Source organism: Oncorhynchus nerka, linkage group LG11 (assembly GCF_034236695.1).
Source record: "Oncorhynchus nerka isolate Pitt River linkage group LG11, Oner_Uvic_2.0, whole genome shotgun sequence".
Classification (NCBI taxonomy): Eukaryota; Metazoa; Chordata; class Actinopteri; order Salmoniformes; family Salmonidae; genus Oncorhynchus; species Oncorhynchus nerka.
In genome coordinates this window covers 61,008,084-61,030,039 of record NC_088406.1, presented here as the reverse complement: position 1 = coordinate 61,030,039, position 21,956 = coordinate 61,008,084, and the positions used below count along the sequence as shown (strand labels likewise).

The 21,956-nt window shown below is 44.1% G+C and overlaps 1 protein-coding gene across 1 annotated transcript in view; it reads left to right on the top strand.

Moving 5' to 3' along the window:
• Window positions 1-21,956, top strand: part of si:dkey-37g12.1 (atrial natriuretic peptide receptor 1) — a 36,518-nt gene that overhangs the window by 10,003 nt on the left and 4,559 nt on the right. Inside the window, exons 13-22 of the mRNA XM_029673473.2 lie at window positions 158-254; window positions 1,509-1,607; window positions 3,533-3,610; window positions 3,767-3,871; window positions 4,040-4,111; window positions 4,285-4,453; window positions 4,739-4,891; window positions 4,981-5,170; window positions 9,529-9,672; window positions 10,034-10,157. Coding sequence (XP_029529333.2) covers window positions 158-254; window positions 1,509-1,607; window positions 3,533-3,610; window positions 3,767-3,871; window positions 4,040-4,111; window positions 4,285-4,453; window positions 4,739-4,891; window positions 4,981-5,170; window positions 9,529-9,672; window positions 10,034-10,157 — 1,231 coding nt within the window. The remainder of the gene's footprint in view (window positions 1-157; window positions 255-1,508; window positions 1,608-3,532; window positions 3,611-3,766; window positions 3,872-4,039; window positions 4,112-4,284; window positions 4,454-4,738; window positions 4,892-4,980; window positions 5,171-9,528; window positions 9,673-10,033; window positions 10,158-21,956) is intronic.

Here is a 21,956-nt window from a genome sequence, read left to right as displayed (position 1 = left end):
GACGTTGCTTGGCACTGTTATATGGGGTTTGCATACAATAGAAAACCTGCACAGTTTCTCAGGAGAAACACAATTCGATGTCGTTGCCCATATAGTGTTAAGTGCAGTAGGTCATCATGATGTTTTTGACCCAGGAAGTACTTCTCCTGTGACACAGGGAACACATCATCCGGAAGAAGGTGTCTGTGGTCCTATGGAGGGTTAGCCCCGGTGATGTCACCATGATGGGGAACAGCTCGTCCTCGGCAGGAAAGGTGAGGCATCGGAGGAGGGGTTTGAGTCACTGGCAACGTTCCAGGCTGACTACACAGCAGACACTTGCCAGATCTCTCACGTCTGGATAGGTGTTTAACGTATCAGCTAGCATCTGACTACACAGCAGACACTTGCCAGATCTCTCACGTCTGGATAGGTGTTTAACGTATCAGCTAGCATCTGACTACACAGCAGATACTTGCCAGATCTCTCACGTCTGGATAGGTGTTTAACGTATCAGCTAGCATCTGACTACACAGCAGACACTTGCCAGATCTCTCACGTCTGGATAGGTGTTTAACGTATCAGCTAACAGCTGATGCCTGACTGCACAGCAGACACTTGCCAGATCTCTCACGTCTGGATAGGTGTTTAACGTATCAGCTAGCATCTGACTACACAGCAGACACTTGCCAGATCTCTCACGTCTGGATAGGTGTTTAACGTATCAGCTAACAGCTGATGCCTGACTGCACAGCAGACACTTGCCAGATCTCTCACGTCTGGATAGGTGTTTAACGTATCAGCTAGCATCTGACTACACAGCAGACACTTGCCAGATCTCTCACGTCTGGATAGGTGTTTAACGTATCAGCTAACATCTGATGCCTGACTGCACAGTTGATGACGTTGCATATTATCTTTGGTTGATGCCAAACCCCCCAAAGCCTATATTCCCTACAGTACCACCTTACTCTCCTTTCCCATAAACTGCAGTGTTACTGAAGCAAGCACTTTTTCTATTCCTCTGCTAAATTTTATCGCATCATTTCATCATTATACATTTTTCAATGACCATACTACAGTACCTTTACTATTATGAATTGGTACTCAACTTTGTGCACCCACTCCTCTCAGTTACTGTGCCCTGTTTTGTTGTTTAATGAAAACCACAACTAAGGAGAAATAACAAATGATTCAGTGTAATGACTTTGAGGATCAACTAATTAATGCAGGTTTTCCACTAACATATGTCATTTAGCAGATACTTTTATCCAAAGGAACTTACAGCCTTGGATGCATACATTTTAAGTATGGGTGGTCCCAGGAGTTAAACCAGCTGTCCTGGAATTGCAAGCACCATGCTCTACCAACTAACTAAGCTACAGTGGACCACAGAGAAACTCTCTCACACACACACACACACACACACACACACACACACACACACACACACACACACACACACACACACACACACACACACGCTCATAATAAAGTGCATGATAATGTGGATTGTTGTGTGTTTACAGGTACCGTACCTCAACTCCAAGTCCATCGATGCTTCTCTGGAGTCCATCCTGGGAAATATGAAGGACAAACCATCCTCCCACAGAACGGCCGTCTATAAAGTGAGAATTGCTTGTCCTCATTGCTCACTTTTACAATGTTGCATTTAGGGCCTTGAGTTTTTCCTATAAGTGCGAATCAATTGCTTGTCCATATTGGCAACACTTTACTTATACAATGTTGAAATTAGGGCCTTGAATTTTTCTAAAAACTTACTTGACTGGAGGAGGAGTGAGAGGTGAGAGGGGGAATATCATTTGGGCCCAGAGTTTTTCAGGGCTAGACGTTATTTATATTCCATCCCCACCATGCCTCAGAAGTGGAATAACTACACTACCGGTCAAAAGTTTTAGAACACTTACTCATTCAAGGGTTTTTCTTTATTTTTTACTATTTTCTGCATTGTAGAATAACAGTGAAGACACAAACTATGAAATAACAGATATGGAATCATGTAGTAACCAGAAAAGTGTTAAACAAATCAAAATATATTTTACATTTGAGATTCTTCAAATAGCCTCCCTTTGCCTTGATGACAGCTTTGCACACGCTAGGCATTCTCTCAACCAGCTTCATGAGGTAGTCACCTGGAATGCATTTAAATTCACAGGTGTGCCTTCTTAAAAGTAAATTTTTAGAATTTATTTTCTTCTTAATGCGTTTGAGCCAATCAGTTTTGTTGTGACAAAGTAGGGAGGTATACAGAATATAGCCCTATTTGGTAAAATACCAAGTCTATATTATGGCAAGAACAGCTCAAATAAGCAAAGAGAAATGATGGTCCATCATTAGTTTAAGACATGAAGGTTAGTCAATATGGAAAATGTCAAGAACTTTGAAGGTTTCTTTGAGTGCAGTCACAAAAACCATCAAGTGCTATGATGAAACTGGCTCTCATGAGGACCACCACAGGAATGGAAGACCCAGAGTTACCTCTGCTGCAGAGGATAAGTTCATTAGAGTTACCAGCCTCAGAATTTGCAGCCCAAATAAACGCTTCACAGAGTTCAAGTAACAGACACATCTAAACATCAACTGTTCAGGCCTTCGTGGTCGAATTACTGCCAAGAAACCACTTGGTTTGGCATCCAAAACTGAGATTTTTGGCTCCAACCGCCATGTCTTTGTGAGATGCGGTGTGGGTGAATTGATGATAGCTGAATGTGTATTTCCCACCGTAAAGAATGGAGGAGGATGTGTTATGGTGTGGGGGTGTTTTGCTGGTGACACTGTCTGTGATTTATTTTGAATTTGAGGCACACTTAACCAACATGGCTAACACAGCAATCTGCAGTGATAGTCCCAAACCATATGGGATGGCGTATCATTTGTTTTTCAAAAGGACAATGACCCAACACACCTCCAGTCTGTGTAAGGGCTATTTTACCAAGAAGGAGAGTGATGGGGTGCTTCATCAGATGACCTGGCCTCCACTATCTCCCAACCTCAACCAAACTGAGATGGTTTGGAATGAGTTGGGCCGCAGAGTGAAGAAAAGCAGCATATGTGTGAACTCCTTCAAGACTGTTGGAAAAGCATTCCAGGTGAAGCTGGTTGAGAGAATGCCAAGAGTGTGCAAAGCTGTCATCAAGGCAAAGGGTGGTTACTTTGAAGAATTTCAAATATAAAATATGTGTTGCTTTGTTTAACACTTTTTTGGTTACAACATGATTCCATCCATATGTGTTATTTCATCGTTTTGATGTCTTCACTATTATTCTACACTGTAGAAAATAGTAAAAATAAAGAAAAACCATTGAATGGGTAAGTGTTCTAAAATCTTTGACCGGTAGTGTATACTTTGAGACTTTCTATGCAGGTGTCCCAAACTCTGACACCTGGTCCTGTGAACTGACATCTAATGAAATGATCATGCCGATTAGAAGCCAGGCTGTGCCATTATGTATTTTTCATCATCATCAACATGGGGATTTGGGTTATTTTTAGTCTGCCATTTTGGCTCTGTCGTTCCCCCTGGTGCTTTCAGGAGAACATCTGTTCAGTGCGACTGCTGAATGTGAAGAGTGTGTGTCTGAACAGAGAGCTGCTCACTGAACTGAAGCAGGTGAGGCCCTCCTCGTTGTGGTGTTTGTGTCTGTTATCGAGTGTTAGTAGAGAGTGGAGTGCTTAATGTACATGTTATAAATTCTGTAAGTTTATTATTTTGTCATATCTGTTTTATATGGACTCCTCTCTCTCTCTCACACACACACGTGTGCAGTGTAGAGATTTGAGCCACCCAAACATCTGCAGCGTCATTGGTGCTTGTCTGGAACCTCCACAGTTCTTTCTGCTGACTGAGTACTGTCCTAAAGGGAGCCTGCAGGTAACACACGCATACACACACACACACACACACACACACACACACACACACACACACACACACACACACACACACACACACCACTGCTTTAAATGCACATAACCCTCCCTTCACTGCATCTTCAATACATCACGAGCATAAAGTCCAATTGCATCCCCCAAACTCCAGGACATTTTGAAGAATGCTTCCATTAAGCTTCACTGGAGCTTCAAGTTCTCCCTGATGCTGGACATTGTCAAGGTACATTTTCTCAAAACTCTCGATTTTTCATGCCGTATGAGTTACATAATGTCTATGGCTGTCTCTATGGGCGTGATACAAGGCAAACAAAACTGAAGTGGAAGTTGATATCAGTGTAATTCCAGTCTGTGGGGGAATTGGTCCTAATAAACTGAAAGGTGTGTCTGCTTCAGGGGATGGACTACCTGCACCGCAGCCCCCTGCGCTCCCATGGTCACCTGTCGTCATCTAACTGTGTGGTGGATAGTCGCTTCGTCCTAAAGGTGACCGACCATGGCCTCAGTCTCCTCAGAAGACCCCCCGGCCAGGACGAGGAGGGCTGGTCTAAAAAACACTGGACATGTGAGTGTAGGGTCGCAACATTCTGGGTAACATTCCCCAAATTCTCAGGTTTCCCAGAAATCCCAGTTTCTCTGAATCAGGAGAGAATAAGCAGCATATCCAGAATATTCCAACCAGGATTTCTGGAAAACCTTGGAATTTTGTAAAGTTACAATAAAGTGAAAGGGGCGAGAAAGAAGAAAGGAGAAGAGGGAGAAAGAGAGACAGAGATTACAGATACACAGTTGTAAACAGTATAACTAACAACATGAGCTTCTCATACATTAAGCCCCTCTCTCTTCCCAGCCTTGCTGTGGAGGGCCCCGGAACTGCTGAGGGACAGCATGCCCTCCTCTGGCACCCAGAAGGGGGATGTCTACAGTTTTGGCATTATTGTTCAGGAGGTGGTGTACCGCAGGGGCCCTTTCCATATCCCCAACAACAACCTCGAGGCAAGAGGTATGTAGAGAGAGACCCCCATACCTCGCTGCTCTGGGGTGTGTTCTCTCCTCCTCACTGTCTTATTCAACAGTCTCTCTCCCCCCCAGACATAGTGGAGAGGGTCAAGGCCGGGGTGTGTGTGGGGGGCGGAGGTAGCCCCCTCAGGCCCCACACGGACAGGGCAGAGTGTCCAGAGGGTGTGGAGGCTCTGATGGGGGCGTGCTGGAGTGAGAGGCCCAGTGACCGACCAGACTTCTCCTCCCTCAGAGTGACCGTAAAGAGACTCTGCCCCAGCTGGTGAGACACTGCAGTGCACAATCACATATACACTGAGTGTACAGAACATAACGAACATCTTCCTAATATTGAGTTGCACCCCCCTTTGCCCTCAGAAAAGCCTCAATTTGTTGAGGCATGGACTCTACAAAGTGTGGAAAGCGTTCCACAGGGATGCAGGCCAATGTTGACTCCAATGCTTCAAATCAAATCAAATGTTATTTGTCACATGTGCCGAATACAACAGGTGTAGACCTTACAGTGAAATGCTAACTTACCAGCCCTTAAGCAACGATGCGGTTTTAAGAAAATACCTAAAAAATTGAAAGTAGAAAAAGTAAGAGATACAAAAAAATCAATAATTAACCTTTCTAGCGCAGCGGAACTCCTCGACAACATTCCGCTGAAAAGGCAGCGCGTGAAATTCCAAAATATTTTTTAGAAGTATGTAACTTTCACACATTAACAAGTCCAATATAGCAAATGAAAGATAAACATCTTGGTAATCTACCCATCATGTCAGATTTCAAAAATGCTTTACAGCTAAAGCACAACATATGATTATGTTAGTTCAGAGCCAAGTCGAAAAAACACAGCCATTTTCCACCCAAAGATAGGAGTCACAAAAAGCAGAAATATAGATAAAATGAATCACTAACCTTTGATGATCTTCATCAGATGACACTCATAGGACATCATGTTACACAATACATGTATGTTTTGTTCGATAATGTGCATATTTATATCCAAAAATCTCAGTTTACATTGGCGCGTTACGTGCAGTAATGTTTTGATTCCAAAACATCTGGTGATTTTGCAGAAATATTCATAATAAACATTGATAAAAGACACAAGTGGTATTCACAGAATTAAAGATAGACTTCTCCTTAATGCAACTGCTGTGTCAGATTTTTTAAAAACTTTACGGAAAAAGCATTATCTGAGAACAGAACCCAAAACAACTATTTCTGCATAGTGCATCTTTAAATCTTTTGTCTTGCCCATTCACCCTCTTAATGGCACACATACACAATCCATGTATCAATTGTCTCAAGGCTTAAAAATCCTGTCTCCTCCCTTTCATCTGCACTGCTTGAAGTGAATTTAACAAGTGGATTCACCTGGTGAGTCTAAGTCATGGAATGAGCAGGTGTTCCTAATGTTTTGTACACTGTGTATATCACAGATGTCAGAACAAGAACACAGTGATACAGTATTGTAACAAGATGTTTGAAGATCTTGTCGGTTCAACCCCATCACTCCTAAGATGGGAAGTTTTTTTATTTATTGTTGCAGTTCAGTTTGACAACCTGTGTGTTTAGTACCCTGTGCTCTAAATGTTGTAGTGTCAAGGGCAATAAAAGCCCTGTTGGGACTAAAGATCTCTGAGAGGGCAGTTGGCCACGTTACACACAGACTGGGTTCAAATCATATTTGTTTTCTTTCAGACACTTTATCCGTGCATGCCTGGCACAATAGAACCAATAAAATTGTCCCAAAATGTTCAACCATGCCCAACTGGCACTGCAGGCAGGCTGAAGCAAACGCTCAACGTATTTGAATAGCAAACCAATACTACTTGAACCCAGGTGATGTACTAGGAAAGAACAATAGAGAGTTGCAGAGTGGCGGAGGCTCCATTATACAGGTTAGGGATAAAACAGGGCAGACTCCTGGGAAAGAGAGAGAGAGAGGGAGATGGACATGCAGTGCAGCACACACACAACACACACACACACACACACACACACACACACACACACACACACACACACACACACACACACACACACACACACACGTCTCTAGGGACAGGCACTGTCAACATGCATCATGACATTAATCCTGCTCAGAGATAGAGAGGGAGGGAGAGAAAAGGAAAGGAGGAGAAGGTAGCATGGGGAGCAACAGATAAGGAAAGGCGAGGTACAGAGGAAATACACACGCATATCCATGTGACAACCAACCAAACTTCCTTTGAGCATCCAACTAATACCCTTTCCTGTAGTGTGTGTGTGTGTGTGCCTGTGCCTATGAGCGCACCTTTATGTGTGCATGTGCCATTGTCTGTGTTTGTTTGTGTGTGTGTTTCTGAGTTCATACTGTATGTGTGTATGTTTTTGTGTGTGCATGCATGTACAGTGCATTATCCTCTCTAGGGTATGTGGGACGCTAGCGTCCGCATCTGGCCAACATCCAGTGAGGTTGCAGAACGCCAAATTCAATTATAGAAATGCTCATTATAAAAATTCAGAAAACAAAACATATTTTACATAGGTTTAAAGATTAACTTCTTGTTAAACTAACCACAGTGTCATGTTTATAAAATGCTTTTCGGCGAAAGCATACCTAGCCCAGAACATACCTAGCCCAGAACATAGCCCAGTTGACAAATTATTACAAACAGTAACCAGCCAAGCAGAAGCGTTACAAAACTCAGAAATAGAGATGAAATGAATCCCTTACCTTTGATCTTCATATGGTGGCAATCTGAAGACATTCATTTACTCAATAAATGTTCCTTTTGTTCGATGAAGTCTCTTTATATCCAAAAACCTCAGTTTTGTTAGCGAGTTTTCTTCAGTAATCCATAGGCTCAAACTCAAATCCAAATTGTATCTGTAAAGTTCATAGAAACATGTCAACCGATGTTTATATTCAATCCTCGGGTTGTTTTTTTAGCTTAAATTATCTATAATATTTCAACCGGACAATAACGTTGTCAATACAAAAGGTAAACAAGAAATGCACATACGCCTGAAAAAACTCTGCGTCACGTTAGGGTCCACTCGTTCAGACTGGTCTTACTCTCTCATTTATAAGAATACAAGCCTGAAACGATTTCTAAAGACTGTTGACATCTAGTGCAAGGCATAGGAACTGCAAATGGAGTCCTAAGTCAATGGATACTGTAATGGCATTGAATAGAAAACTACAAAAACAAAAACAAAACTACTTCCTGAATGGATTTTTTCTCAGGTTTTCACCTGCTAAATCAGTTATGTTATACTCACAGACACTATTTTAGCAGTTTTGGAAACTTTAGAGTTTTCTATCCAACTCTACCAGTTATATGCATATAATATCTTCTGGGCCCGAGTAGCAGGCCGTTTAATTTGGGCATGCTTTTCATCCAAAATTCCGAATGCTGCCCCCTACCCTAGAGAGGTTAAGAAAGTATTCAGACCCGTTCCCTTTTCCTACATTTTGTTACGTTACAGCCTTATTCTAAAATTGATAAAATAAATACAAAATCTTATCAATCTACAAACAATAACCCATAATGACAAAGTGAACACAGATTTTTAGATTTTTGTTGCAAATGTATTAAACATGGAAATAAGGTATCTGTTTTTTACAAGTATTAAAACCCTTTGCTATGAGATTCGAAATTGAACTCAGGTGCATCCTGTTTCCATTGATCATCGTTGAGATGTTTCTAAAACTTGATTTGGAGTCCACCTGTGGTAAATTCAATTGATTGTACATGATTTGGAAAGGCACACACCTGTCTATAAGGTCCCACAGTTGACTGCATGTCAGAGCAAAAACCAAGCCATGAAGTCAATGGAATTGTCCATAAAGCTCCGAGACAGGATTGTGTCGAGGCACAGATCTGGAGAAGGGTACCACAAAAATTATACAGCATTGAAGGTCCCCAAGAACACAGCGGCCTCCATCATTCTTAAATGAAAGAAGTTTTAACCACCAAGACTCTTCCTAGAGCTGGTCACCCGGCCAAACTGAGCAATCGGTGGAAACAAGACTCTATTGTCTGATGGAACCAAGATTGAACTCTTTGGCCTGAATGCCAAGCGTCACGTTTGGAGGAAACCTTGGTGGTGACAGAATCATGCTGTGGGGATGGTTTTCAAAGGCAGGGACTGGGAGACTAGTCAGGACCGGGGGAAAGATTAACGGAGCAAAGTACAGAGAGATCCTTGATGAAAACCTGCTCCAGAGCACTCACACCTCAGACTGGGGTGAAAGACACCTTCCAACAGGACAATGGCCCTATGTACACAGCCAAGACAACACAGGAGTGGCTTCATGATGAGTCTCTGAATGCCCCTGAGTTGCCTAGCCAGAACCCGGACTTGAAACCGATCTAACATCTTTGGAGAGACCTGAAAATAGCTGTTCAGAGACGTTCCCCATCCAACCTATTCTTTATAAATTAGCAAAAATGTCTACAAACCTGTTTTTGCTTTGTCATTATGAGATATTGTGTGTAGATTGGGGGGGGGGGGATAGGGCTGTAATGTAACAAAATGTGGCAAAAGTCAAGGGGTCTGAATACTTTCCGAATGCACTGTATACGTTTGTGCTGTACAAGTGTGTGTTATTTTCTCATGTAATTGTGTGTCACCACCCACCAGCGTGGGCGAGAACATTCTGGATGACCTGCTGTCCCGCATGGAGCAGTATGCCACCAACCTGGAGGAGGTGGTCAGCGAGCGCACCGCCCAGCTCCTGGAGGAGAAGAGGAGGGCCGAGGGCCTCCTCACCCAGATGTTGCCACGGTAACACACTCCCACACACACTTGTCTCCTTTCGGTTTCGATGCAGATGAGGAAAGAAGGTTTGCTGATTGTAAACGAGCAACCTTTTAAAAAAAAAAAATATTCTGTCTTTATTTCTCTCTTTGTGTCTGTCTTTCTTTTTTGCTGTGTTCATGTCTGCCTCTCCTTTGGCTAGCGGCCTGTCTTGTGGACACCTGGGTGGGGGTGGATGACAACATAATCTGGTGTATATGAAACACCAGAGTATCATTGTCCACTTTTAGAAGCGGTGCGAAGTTCATGCGATTCCCTCCATGTTTGTGTGCGAGTGCTTCTGTCTGTCTGTGTGTGTCTGTTTTAGATTTGGTTTCTGTATTTATAGATCGGTGGCTGTCCAGCTGATTGCTGGGAAGACGGTGCGGGCGGAAACCTACGACTCTGTCACCATCTATTTCAGTGACATCGAAGGATTCACCGCCATGTCGGCCAGTCTCACGCCAATGCAGGTAGTCAGATGACCTTGAACTTCCTGTCTCCGCATACTGAAAGGGGAACTAGATCTCGAGGGTGCATGTGTCTAAAATGGGGTTATAGGGCTCTGGTCAATGTACTGCACTTTATAGGGCAGTGGTATTCAAACTATTTGAACAGCGGAGACCTGGGGACTCAGATCTCATTACACAACCTTAAAATTGATACATTTAGATTTTTACATCAACAAATAACCTTCAAATCAATGCATTCTTAAACATTTTTGTATATTGCCTCATACAATAATATGTACTCTTGTTTTTTTTCTCCCTAAATTATATATGTTTTTATTTGGCGACTGCAGGTCGACCCCATGAGGGGACCCCGACTTTGAATATATAGGGAATAAGGTGCCATTTGGGACACAGACTTTAATTCATTAATATAGAAAGATGAGAAGAGCTACAATGCCTTCAGAAAGTATTCACACCCCTTGACTTTTTCCATACTTAGTTGTTTTACAACCTGAATTTAAAATGGATTCAATTGAGATTTTGATTGAGATTTTGTGTCACACAGTACCCCATCGTTACTAAGTAGAATTATGTTTTTAGAAATGTTTACAAATAAATTCAAAATTAAAAGCTGAAATGTCTTAAGTGTCAGTAAGTGTTCAACCCAAAGTCCAAGTACTCAAAAGTGGAGCTGCAGTTTTTGTGGTAGGCGTGTGTCTTTCGCATTGGAGAGAGGTCTGGGAGGGAGCACTTGTACTGAAACGGACATCAGAACACAACTTAAGACATTATACATTAAATGCAGTAAATACTACATTAAAAACACATGCATAATGCATTTATAGCACATCGTAAGCCATTCATAACATTAAAATGCATTCGTAACACATTTACAAGACATCAAAAGACATTCGTAACACATTTACAAGACATCAAAAGACATTCGTAACACATTTATAAGACATCAAAAGACATTCGTAACACATTTACAAGACATCAAAAGACATTCGTAACACATTTACAAGACATCAAAAGACATTCGTAACACATTTACAAGACATCAAAAGACATTCGTAACACATTTACAAGACATCAAAAGACATTCGTAACACATTTACAAGACATCAAAAGACATTCGTAACACATTTACAAGACATCAAAAGACATTCGTAACACATTTATAAGACATCAAAAGACATTCGTAACACATTTATAAGACATTCGTAACACATCGAAGACATTGCAGAAACGCTGTTCTCTTTTATTTGAACAGCAGCTGAAACAGGATACATCCTTCCTCACATTAAGCTGGTTTTTCTGTAGCTTTCTGCATGAAAGATTTAGTACCCTTTTCACACTATTGACGGACCCGAATGGTACTGTGCTGGCTGGGACATTTTCTTTTCACAATGTCCTTTTCCCACACAGTTCCGAATCCAGTATCTATGCTTTGCTCTTCTCAGTAGTGTCTGTATAGATGCACATACTGTGCATCTCAAACATCCCATCTATTGCCATACTTTTGACCAGAACCCTATGGACACTAAATAGAGAATCCGGTGCCATTTGGAACGCAGGCATTGGCTGTAGTTAAACGATACTGTAGCATACTATGGTAAAAGGGATACAGACAGACAGTGTATTGATATTTCCCCTGGGGGCTGGTGCTATTACTGGGTCAGTCACTTGTAACCTAAGGTGTCAGACTCAAACAAAGAGTGGAACTGACGCATAGACGCCTGATATTTCTGGATGTAAACACACACAGCTGCATCTCAGCGGAAAATGTTTGTCACCTCCATGTATATTTCTGTGTGTATGTGCATTAGCGGTGCTTAGGTCAAATCTATGGGGATGCCAAGCCAGTAAAAAAAGCCATATTACAACCTATGTTGTGGTGTTTGTGCCGTTTGCTCTATAACCCATTAGTTCATATGCCACCGTGATATACAATGAGGCCGTGGCAACAAAAAGAGAACAGTCACACAGTGGAGGAACAAATTCAACTTCAGATACGTCACAAAACTGGAGAGCAACATCTGTCCGGTGAAGTCCACCAAGCAAATATTGCATTTAACGAACAGTTATATGACCTGTAACATGGTCAAGCAAGTTCATGTTTTCGACAGTTTACTTCAAAGTATTCAGACCCCGTGACTTTTTCCACGTTTTGTTATGTTACAGACGTAATTCTAAAATGTATTAAAAAATATATATACACTGCTCAGAAAAATAAAGGGAACACTTAAACAACATAATGTAACTCCAAGTCAATCACACTTCTGTGAAATCAAACTGTCCACTTAGGAAGCAGCACTGATTGACAATAAATTTCACATGCTGTTGTGCAAATGGAATAGACAACAGGTGGAAATTACAGGCAATTAGCAAGACACCCCCATTAAAGGAGTGGTTCTGCAGGTGGTGACCACAGACCACTTCTCAGCTCCTATGCTTCCTGGCTGATGTTTTGGTCACTTTTGAATGCTGGCGGTGCTTTCACTCTAGTGATAGCATGAGACGGAGTCTACAACCCACACAAGCTCATCCAAGATAGCACATCAATGCGAGCTGTGGCAAGAAGGTTTGCTGTGTCTGTCAGCGTAGTGTCCAGAGCATGGAGGCGCTACCAGGAGACATGCCAGTACATCAGGAGACGTGGAGGAGGCCGTAGGAGGGCAACAACCCAGCAGCAGAACTGCTACCTCCGCCTTTGTGCAAGGAGGAGCAGGAGGAGCACTGCAAGAGCCCTGCAAAATAACCTCTAGCAGGCCACAAATGTGCATGTGTCTGCTCAAACGGTCAGAAACAGACTCCATGAGGGTGGTATGAGGGCCTGACGACCACAGGTGGGGGTTGTGCTTACAGCCCAACACCGTGCAGGACGTTTTTGCATTTGCCAGAGAACACCAAGATTGGCAAATTCGCCACTGGCGCCCTGTGCTCTTCACAGATGAAAGCAGGTTCAGACTGAGCACATGTGACAGACGTGACAGAGTTTGGAGACGCCGTGGAGAACGTTCTGCTGCCTGCAACATCCTCCAGCATGACTGGTTTGGCGGTGGGTCAGTCATGGTGTGGGGTGGCATTTTTTTGGGGGGGCCACACAGTCCTCCATGTGCTCGCCAGTGGTAGCCCGACTGCCATTAGGTACCGAGATGAGATCCTCAGACCCCTTGTGAGACCATATGCTGGTACGGTTGGCCCTGGGTTCCTCCTAATGCAAGACAATGCTAGACCTCATGTGGCTGCAGTGTGTCAGCAGTTCCTGCAAGAGGAAGGCATTGATGCTATGGACTGGCCCGCCCGTTCCCCAGACCTGAATCCAATTGAGCACATCTGGGACATCATGTCTCGCTCCATCCACCAACGCCACGTTGCACCACAGACTGTCCAGGAGTTGGCAGATGCTTTAGTCCAGGTCTGGGAGGAGATCCCTCAGGAGACCATCTGCTACCTCATCAGGAGCATGCCCAGGCGTTGTAGGGGGGTCATACAGGCACGTGGAGGCCACACACACTACTGAGCCTCATTTTGACTTGTTTTAAGGACATTACATCAAAGTTGGATCAGCCTGTAGTGTGGCTTTCCACTTTAATTTTGAGTGTGACTCCAAATCCAGACCTCCATGGGTTGATACATTTGATTTCCATTGATCATTTTTGTGTGATTTTGTTGTCAGCACATTCAACTATGTAAAGAAAAAAGTATTTAATAAGAATATTTCATTCATTCAGATCTAGGATGTGTTATTTTAGTGTTCCCTTTATTTTTTTGAGCAGTGTATATGTCAGCAATCTACACACCATACCCCATAATGACAAATCAAAAACGTTTAACATTTTTTTTTGCAAATTTATGATTAAAAAAAAACCCAGAAATACATTATTTACATAAATATTAAGACCCTTTGCTATGCGGCTAGAGATTGAGCTCAGGTGCAACCTGTTTCCATCGATCATCCTTGAGATGTTCCTACAAGTTGATTGGAGTCCACCTGTGTTAAATTCAAGTGATTAGACATGATTTGGAAAGGAGCACAACTGTCTACAAAAGGTACCACAGTTGACAGTGCATATCACAGCAAAAACCAAGCCATGAAGTCGAAGGAATTGTCCGTAGAGCTCCGAGACAGGAGTGGCGAGACAGGAGCTTTCCTATGAACAATCGGGGAAGAGGGTTTGGTCAGGGAGGTGACCAAGAACCCAAATGGTCACTCTGACAGAGCTCCAGAGTTCCTCTGTGGAGATGGGAAAACCTTCCAGAAGGGCAACCATTTCTGCACCACTTCACCAATCAGGCCTTTATGGTAGAGTGACCAGACGGAAGCCACTCCTCAGTAAAAGGCACCTAAAAACATGATTCTCTGGTCTGATGAAACCAAGATTGAACTCTTTGGCCTGAATGACAAGCATCACTTCTGGAGGAAACCTGGCACCATTACTACAGTGAAGCATGGTGGTGGCAGCATCATGCTATGTAGATATTTTGCAGCGACAGGGACTGGGAGACTGGTCAGTATCGAGGGAAAGATGTATGGAGCAAAGTACAGAGAGATCATTGATAAAAAACTGCTCCAGAGTGCTCAGGACCTCATACTGGGTCGAAGGTTCACCTTCCAACAGGAAAACGACCCTAAGCACACAGCCAAGACAACGCAGGAGTGGCTTCGGGACAAGACTCTGAATGTCCTTGAGTGGCCCAGCCAGAGCCCAGACTTGAGAGCCCATAACATCTCTGGAGAGACCTGGAAATAGCTGTGCAGCAACTCTCCCAATCCAACGTGACAGAGCTTGAGAGGATCCACAGAGAAGAATGGGAGAAACTCCACAAATACAGATGTGCCAAGCTTGTAGCATCATACCCAAGAAGACTCGAGGCTGTAGTCGCTGCCAAAGGTTCTTCAAAGTACTGGGGAAAGAGTTTGAATGATAAATGAGCAAACATTTCTAAAAACCTGTTTTTGCTTTGTCATAATGGGGTGTTCTGTGTAGATTGATGGGGGAAAAAACTATTCAATCTATTTTAGAATAAGGCTGTAACGTAACAAAATGTAGAAGTCTAGGGGCCTGAATACTTTCTGAAAGGCACTGTATTAACTACTGGAGTTACTGTAAGTCATCGCAAAGACAACAGGAGCACTGCCTCTGCTATTCCAGCACTATTTACACTTAAACATTTAAACATCATCAAATCTACAAGGCTGTATATGCTCAGTTAAATACATAGAAAGCAAACTTTAATGATTCCAAAAACAATTTAGTCCAATCAGTGTTGCTAAATATCACTTGGCTGTCCATGGTACTGATTTCTCTCTCTGTGTGTGTGTGTGTGTGTGTGTGTGTGCGCGCGCGCGCAAGAAAAAAAAAATTCTTTGACTCACCTACTTGTAGACTAGTTGAACGCCAATGCCATCCTCCATGTTGGCAAGACGGTCTATGGTTCTGTCATACAGTATGATTTTACTTTTAGTTTTCATAGGCTACCTAGCTAAAATGCCTGCTAGCCTAACTTACTCGCGTGGGCAACAATCAACCGGCTAAGTTAAGTAGTCGGTTAACTAGCCGAGTGCAGAGCGAGCGGTCGCATCTGCACTCGGTCCGCAGGTAGTATTACATTTCATTATAGTACAACGGTTTGATTTGTCTAATCTTAGCAATTTCTACTTAGCTAGCTACATAGCCGTCTTTGTATCATAGATAATTGCGTAATTATCGTATTTCGTCGTCCTAACGCAGTCTACACTGCCCTGCAGCTAGCCAGCTAGCTAACGTCCACCGTTAGCTAGTCCACCGTCTACCGATTAGCAACGGTTTGATTTGTCTAATCTTAGCAATTTCTTCTTAGCTAGCTACATAGCCGTCTTTGTATCATAGATAATTGCGTAATTATCGTATTTCGTCGTCCTAACGCAGTCTACACACTGCCCTGCACTAGCCAGCTAGCTAACGTCCACCGTTAGCTAGTCCACCGTCTACCGATTAGCAGCACAACTATTACACTCAACTGAACGACTTGATTAGTGTAGTGTTAGCTAGCAACATAGTTGTCTTTGCTGTCTTCGTATCCAAGATAATTGTGTAGTTTAGAGTGTGTAGTTTTAGAGTGATTATCTTAATTTACCGAGGTTAGCTAGCCAGCTATTTGTCGTCCTTAACGTAGGAGACACTGCTAGCTAGCCAACAGCTAGCCAACGTCTTCCGAACAGAACTTCCGCACTCAACAATCCGGTCGCATTTCGCTTCGCTCCACAGGTAGTATCACATTTTTCATTTCATTTCATTACAGTACAACGGCTTGATTTGTTTGATCGTAGCTAGCTACATAGCTAGCTACATAGCCGTCTTTGTATCAAAGTTAATTGTGTAGTCTTGAGCGATTTCCTAGGTTAGCTAGCCAGCTATTGTCGTTCTTTTAACGCAACGTAACGTAATCAACACTGCTAGCTAGCCAGCTAGCCCCGAATAGCAGCACAGTAGCACAGTAGAAACTATTACACTCAACGGAACGACTTGATTAGTGTAGTGTCAACAACGCAGACACTGCCAGCTAGCCTACATAGTCAACAACGCAGCCTCTGCCAGCTAGCCTACTTCAGCAGTACTGTATCATTTTAATCATTTTAGTCAATAAGATTCTTGCTACGTAAGCTTAACCTTCTGAACACTCGAGACGTGTAGTCCACTTGTCATTCCAATCTCCTTTGCATTAGCGTAGCCTCTTGTGTAGCCTGTCAACTATGTGTCTGTCTATCCCTGTTCTCTCCTCTCTGCACAGACCATACAAACGTTCCACACCGCGTGGCCGCGCCACCCTAATCTGGTGGTCCCAGCGCACGACCCACGTGGAGTTCCAGGTCTCCGGTAGCCTCTGGAACTGCCGATCTGCGGCCAACAAGGCAGAGTTCATCTCAGCCTATGCCGCCCTCCAGTCCCTCGACTTCTTGGCACTGACGGAAACATGGATCACCACAGACAACACTGCTACTCCTACTGCTCTCTCTTCGTCTGCCCACGTGTTCTCGCACACCCCGAGAGCTTTGGTCAGCGGGGTGGTGGCACCGGGATCCTCATCTCTCCCAAGTGGTCATTCTCTCTTTCTCCCCTTACCCATCTGTCTATCGCCTCCTTTGAATTCCATGCTGTCACAGTTACCAGCCCTTTGCTTAACATCCTTATCATTTATCGCCTCCAGGTTCCCTCGGAGAGTTCATCAATGAGCTTGATGCCTTGATAAGCTCCTTTCCTGAGGACGGCTCACCTCTCACAGTTCTGGGCGACTTTAACCTCCCCACGTCTACCTTTGACTCATTCCTCTCTGCCTCCTTCTTTCCACTCCTCTCCTCTTTTGACCTCACCCTCTCACCTTCCCCCTACTCACAAGGCAGGAAATACGCTCGACCTCATCTTTACTAGATGCTGTTCTTCCAGTAACCTCATTGCAACTCCCCTCCAAGTCTCCGACCACTACTTTGTATCCTTTTCCCTCTCGCTCTCATCCAACACTCGGATGGTATCGCGCCGTCCCAACCTTCGCTCTCTCTCCCCCGCTACTCTCTCCTCTTCCATCCTATCATCTCTTCCCTCTGCTCAAACCTTCTCCAACCTATCTCCTGATTCTGCCTCCTCAACCTCCTCTCCTCCCTTTCTGCATCCTTTGACTCTATGTCCCCTATCCTCCAGGCCGGCTCGGTCCTCCCTCCTGCTCCGTGGCTCGACGACTCTACATTTTCCTCTCTCTCTCTGCTGCTAAAGCCACTTTCTACCACTCTAAATTCCAAGCATCTGCCTCTAACCCTAGGAAGCTCTTTGCAACCTTCTCCTCCCTCCTGAATCCTCCTCCCCCTCCTCCCTCTCTGCAGATGACTTCGTCAACCATTTTGAAAAGAAGGTCGACGACATCCGATCCTCGTTTGCTAAGTCAAACGACACCGCTGGTTCTGCTCACACTGCCCTACCCTGTGCTCTGACCTCTTTCTCCCCTCTCTCTCCAGATGAAATCTCGCGTCTTGTGACGGCCGGCCGCCCAACAACCTGCCCGCTTGACCCTATCCCCTCTCTTCTCCAGACCATTTCCGGAGACCTTCTCCTTACCTCACCTCGCTCATCAACTCATCCCTGACCGCTGGCTACGTCCCTTCCGTCTTCAAGAGAGCGAGAGTTGCACCCTTCTGAAAAAACCTACACTCGATCCCTCCGATGTCAACAACTACAGACCAGTATCCCTTCTTTCTTTTCTCTCCAAAACTCTTGAACGTGCCGTCCTTGGCCAGCTCTCCCGCTATCTCTCTCAGAATGACCTTCTTGATCCTAATCAGTCAGGTTTCAAGACTAGTCATTCAACTGAGACTGCTCTTCTCTGTATCACGGAGGCGCTCCGCACTGCTAAAGCTAACTCTCTCCTCTGCTCTCATCCTTCTAGACCTATCGGCTGCCTTCGATACTGTGAACCATCAGATCCTCCTTCCACCCTCTCTGAGTTGGGCATCTCCGGCGTGCCCACGCTTGGATTGCGTCCTACCTGACAGGTCGCTCCTACCAGGTGGCGTGGCGAGAATCCGTCTCCACACCACGTGCTCACCACTGGTGTCCCCAGGGCTCTGTTCTAGGCCCTCTCCTATTCTCGCTATACACCAAGTCACTTGGCTCTGTCATAACCTCACATGGTCTCTCCTATCATTGCTATGCAGACGACACACAATGAATCTTCTCCTTTTCCCCTTCTGATGACCAGGTGGCGAATCGCATCTCTGCATGTCTGGCAGACATATCAGTGTGGATGACGGATCACCACCTCAAGCTGAACCTCGGCAAGACGGAGCTGCTCTTCCTCCCGGGAGGGACTGTGTTCCATGATCTCGCCATCACGGTTGACAACTCCATTGTGTCCTCCTCCCAGAGCGCTAAGCACCTTGGCGTGATCCTGGACAACACCCTGTCGTTCTCAACTAACATCAAGGCGGTGGCCCGTTCCTGTAGGTTCATGCTCTACAACATCCGCAGAGTACGACCCTGCCTCACACAGGAAGCGGCGCAGGTCCTATTCCAGGCACTCGTCATCTCCCGTCTGGATTACTGCAACTCGCTGTTGGCTGGGCTCCCTGCCTGTGCCATTAAACCCCTACAACTCATCCAGAACGCCGCAGCCCGTCTGGTGTTCAACCTTCCCAAGTTCTCTCACGTCACCCCGCTCCTCCGCTCTCTCCACTGGCTTCCAGTTGAAGCTCGCATCCGCTACAAGACCATGGTGCTTGCCTACGGAGCTGTGAGGGGAACGGCACCTCAGTACCTCCAGGCTCTGATCAGGCCCTACACCCAAACAAGGGCACTGCGTGTTCATCCACCTCTGGCCTGCTCGCCTCCCTACCACTGAGGAAGTACAGTTCCCGCTCAGCCCAGTCAAAACTGTATGCTGCTCTGGCCCCCCAATGGTGGAACAAACTCCCTCACGACGCCAGGACAGCGGAGTCAATCACCACCTTCCGGAGACACCTGAAACCCCACCTCTTTAAGGAATACCTAGGATAGGATAAAGTAATCCCTCTCATCCCCCCCTTAAAAGATTTAGATGCACTACTGTTCCACTGGATGTCATAAGGTGAATGCACCAATTTGTAAGTCGCTCTGGATAAGAGCGTCTGCTAAATGACTTAAATGTAAATGTAAATGTAGCTAGTTAACGTTAGCCAACTAGGCAGTCTGCTTGAACTAATAACACACTAACAATTATGCTTTTTTTTTACTTTCTTGAACACACCGTGTAAACATTCACAGTGCAGTGTGGAAAAAAATATGTGAACCCTTGGATTTAATAACTGGTTAACCTCAACCAAACATTTTCTATAGTTGCGGATCAGACCTGCACAACGGTCAGGAGGAATTTTGGACCATTCCTCTTTACAAAACTGTTTCAGTTCAGCAATATTCTTGGGATGTCTGGTGTGAACCGCTCTCTTGAGGTCATGCCACAGCATCTCAATTGGGTTGAGATCAGGACTCTGACTGGGCCACTCCAGAAGGAGTATTTTCTTCTGTTGAAGCCATTTTGTTGTTGATTTACTTCTGTGTTTTGGGACGTTGTTCTGTTGCATCACACAACTTCTGTTGAGCTTCAGTTGGCGGACAGATAGACTACATTCTCCTGCAAAATGTCTTGATAAACTTGGGAATTCATTTTTCCATCGATGATAGCAAGCTGTCCAGGCCCTGAGGTAGCAAAGCAGCCACAAACCATGATGCTCCCTCCACCATACTTTACAGTTGGGAGGATGTTTTGATGTTGGTGTGCTGTGCCTTTTTTTCTTCACAGAGTGTTGTGTGTTCCTTCTAAACAACTCAACTGTAGTTGTATCTGTCCACAGAATATTTTGCCAGTAGCACTGTGGAACATCCAGGTGCACTTTTGCAAACTTCAGACATGCAGCAATATTTTTTATGGACAGCAGTGGCTTCTTCCGTCGTGTCCTCCCATGAACACCATTATTTTTTAGTGTTTTACGTATCGTGGACTCATCAACAGAGATGTTGGCATGTTCCAGAGATTTCTGTAAGTCTTTAGCTGAGACTGGGATTCTTCTTAACCTCATTGAGCATTCTGCACTGTGCTCTTGCAGTCATCTTTGCAGGATGGCCACTCCTAGGGAGAGTAGCAACAGTGCTGAACTTTCTCCATTTATAGACAATTCGTCTTACCCTGACTGATGAACATCAAGGTTTTTAATGATACTTTTGTAACCCTTTCCAGCTTTATGCAAGTCAACAATTCTTAATCTTAGGTCTTCTAAGATCTCTTTTGTTCGAGGCATGGTTCACATCAGGCAATGATTCTTGTGAATAGCAAACTCAAATTTTGTGAGTTTTTTTATAGAGCAAGGCAGCTCTAACCAACATCTCCAATCTTGTCTCATTGATTGGACTCCAGGTTAGCTGACTCCTGACTCCAATTAGCTTTTGGAGAAGTACTTAGGTTTTCATATACTTTTTCCAACCTAAACTGTGAATGTTTAAATTATCTATTCAATATAGGCAAGAAAAATACAATAATTTGTGTGTTATTAGTTTAAGCACACTATGTTTGTCTTTTGTTGTGACTTAGATGAAGATCAGATCAAATTTGATGACCAATGTATGCAGAAATCCAGGTAATTCCTAAGGGTTCACATACTTTTTCTTGCCACTGTACATATGTAACTTCAAATTCTCAGGCCAGTGGCACAATATATGAATTTATGGTTAGATCGGAATCTCTGTCATAATCATTGGCCTGGACAGAGAATGAAGTCAAAACCACAAGGCCAAATCCACATCTCCATCCATGGCTTAGGAATAGGCCAATTTAGCAAGCTAGCTAATGCAGGACATCAACACAAGCAGACCAGAAACAGACACGTTTTTTTGACCATTATGATGTTTTGCTTAGGATGTGATTTGATTGGTGTGAAGCCAAATCCAAACTGACCTCTCTTGGGGGCGATTTGCTGCGCCAGGACAACCCACAGTTGAGCTCAGCTCAATGCTGATTGGCTAATTATTTTATAGATTTTTTTTCTCAAGGGAGGCCAAATGAAAATGATGAACACACAGAGTGATGAAAGTGAAATTATTATCAATACATTTTTATTGATCAAATATTTGAGGAAGCTTGGCTTCCCTTGGCAACCATGAATACACACCGCTGTGTGTGTGTGTGTGTGTGTGTGTGCATATATAGGATCTTAATTTGATCACCATGTTGCAGAAGAACTACCCTAACTTGTAGTGTATTTGAGGTTTAAAAAGGCTACTGAAGTTTGTAATCAACCCCCACAAAAATGTATATTAA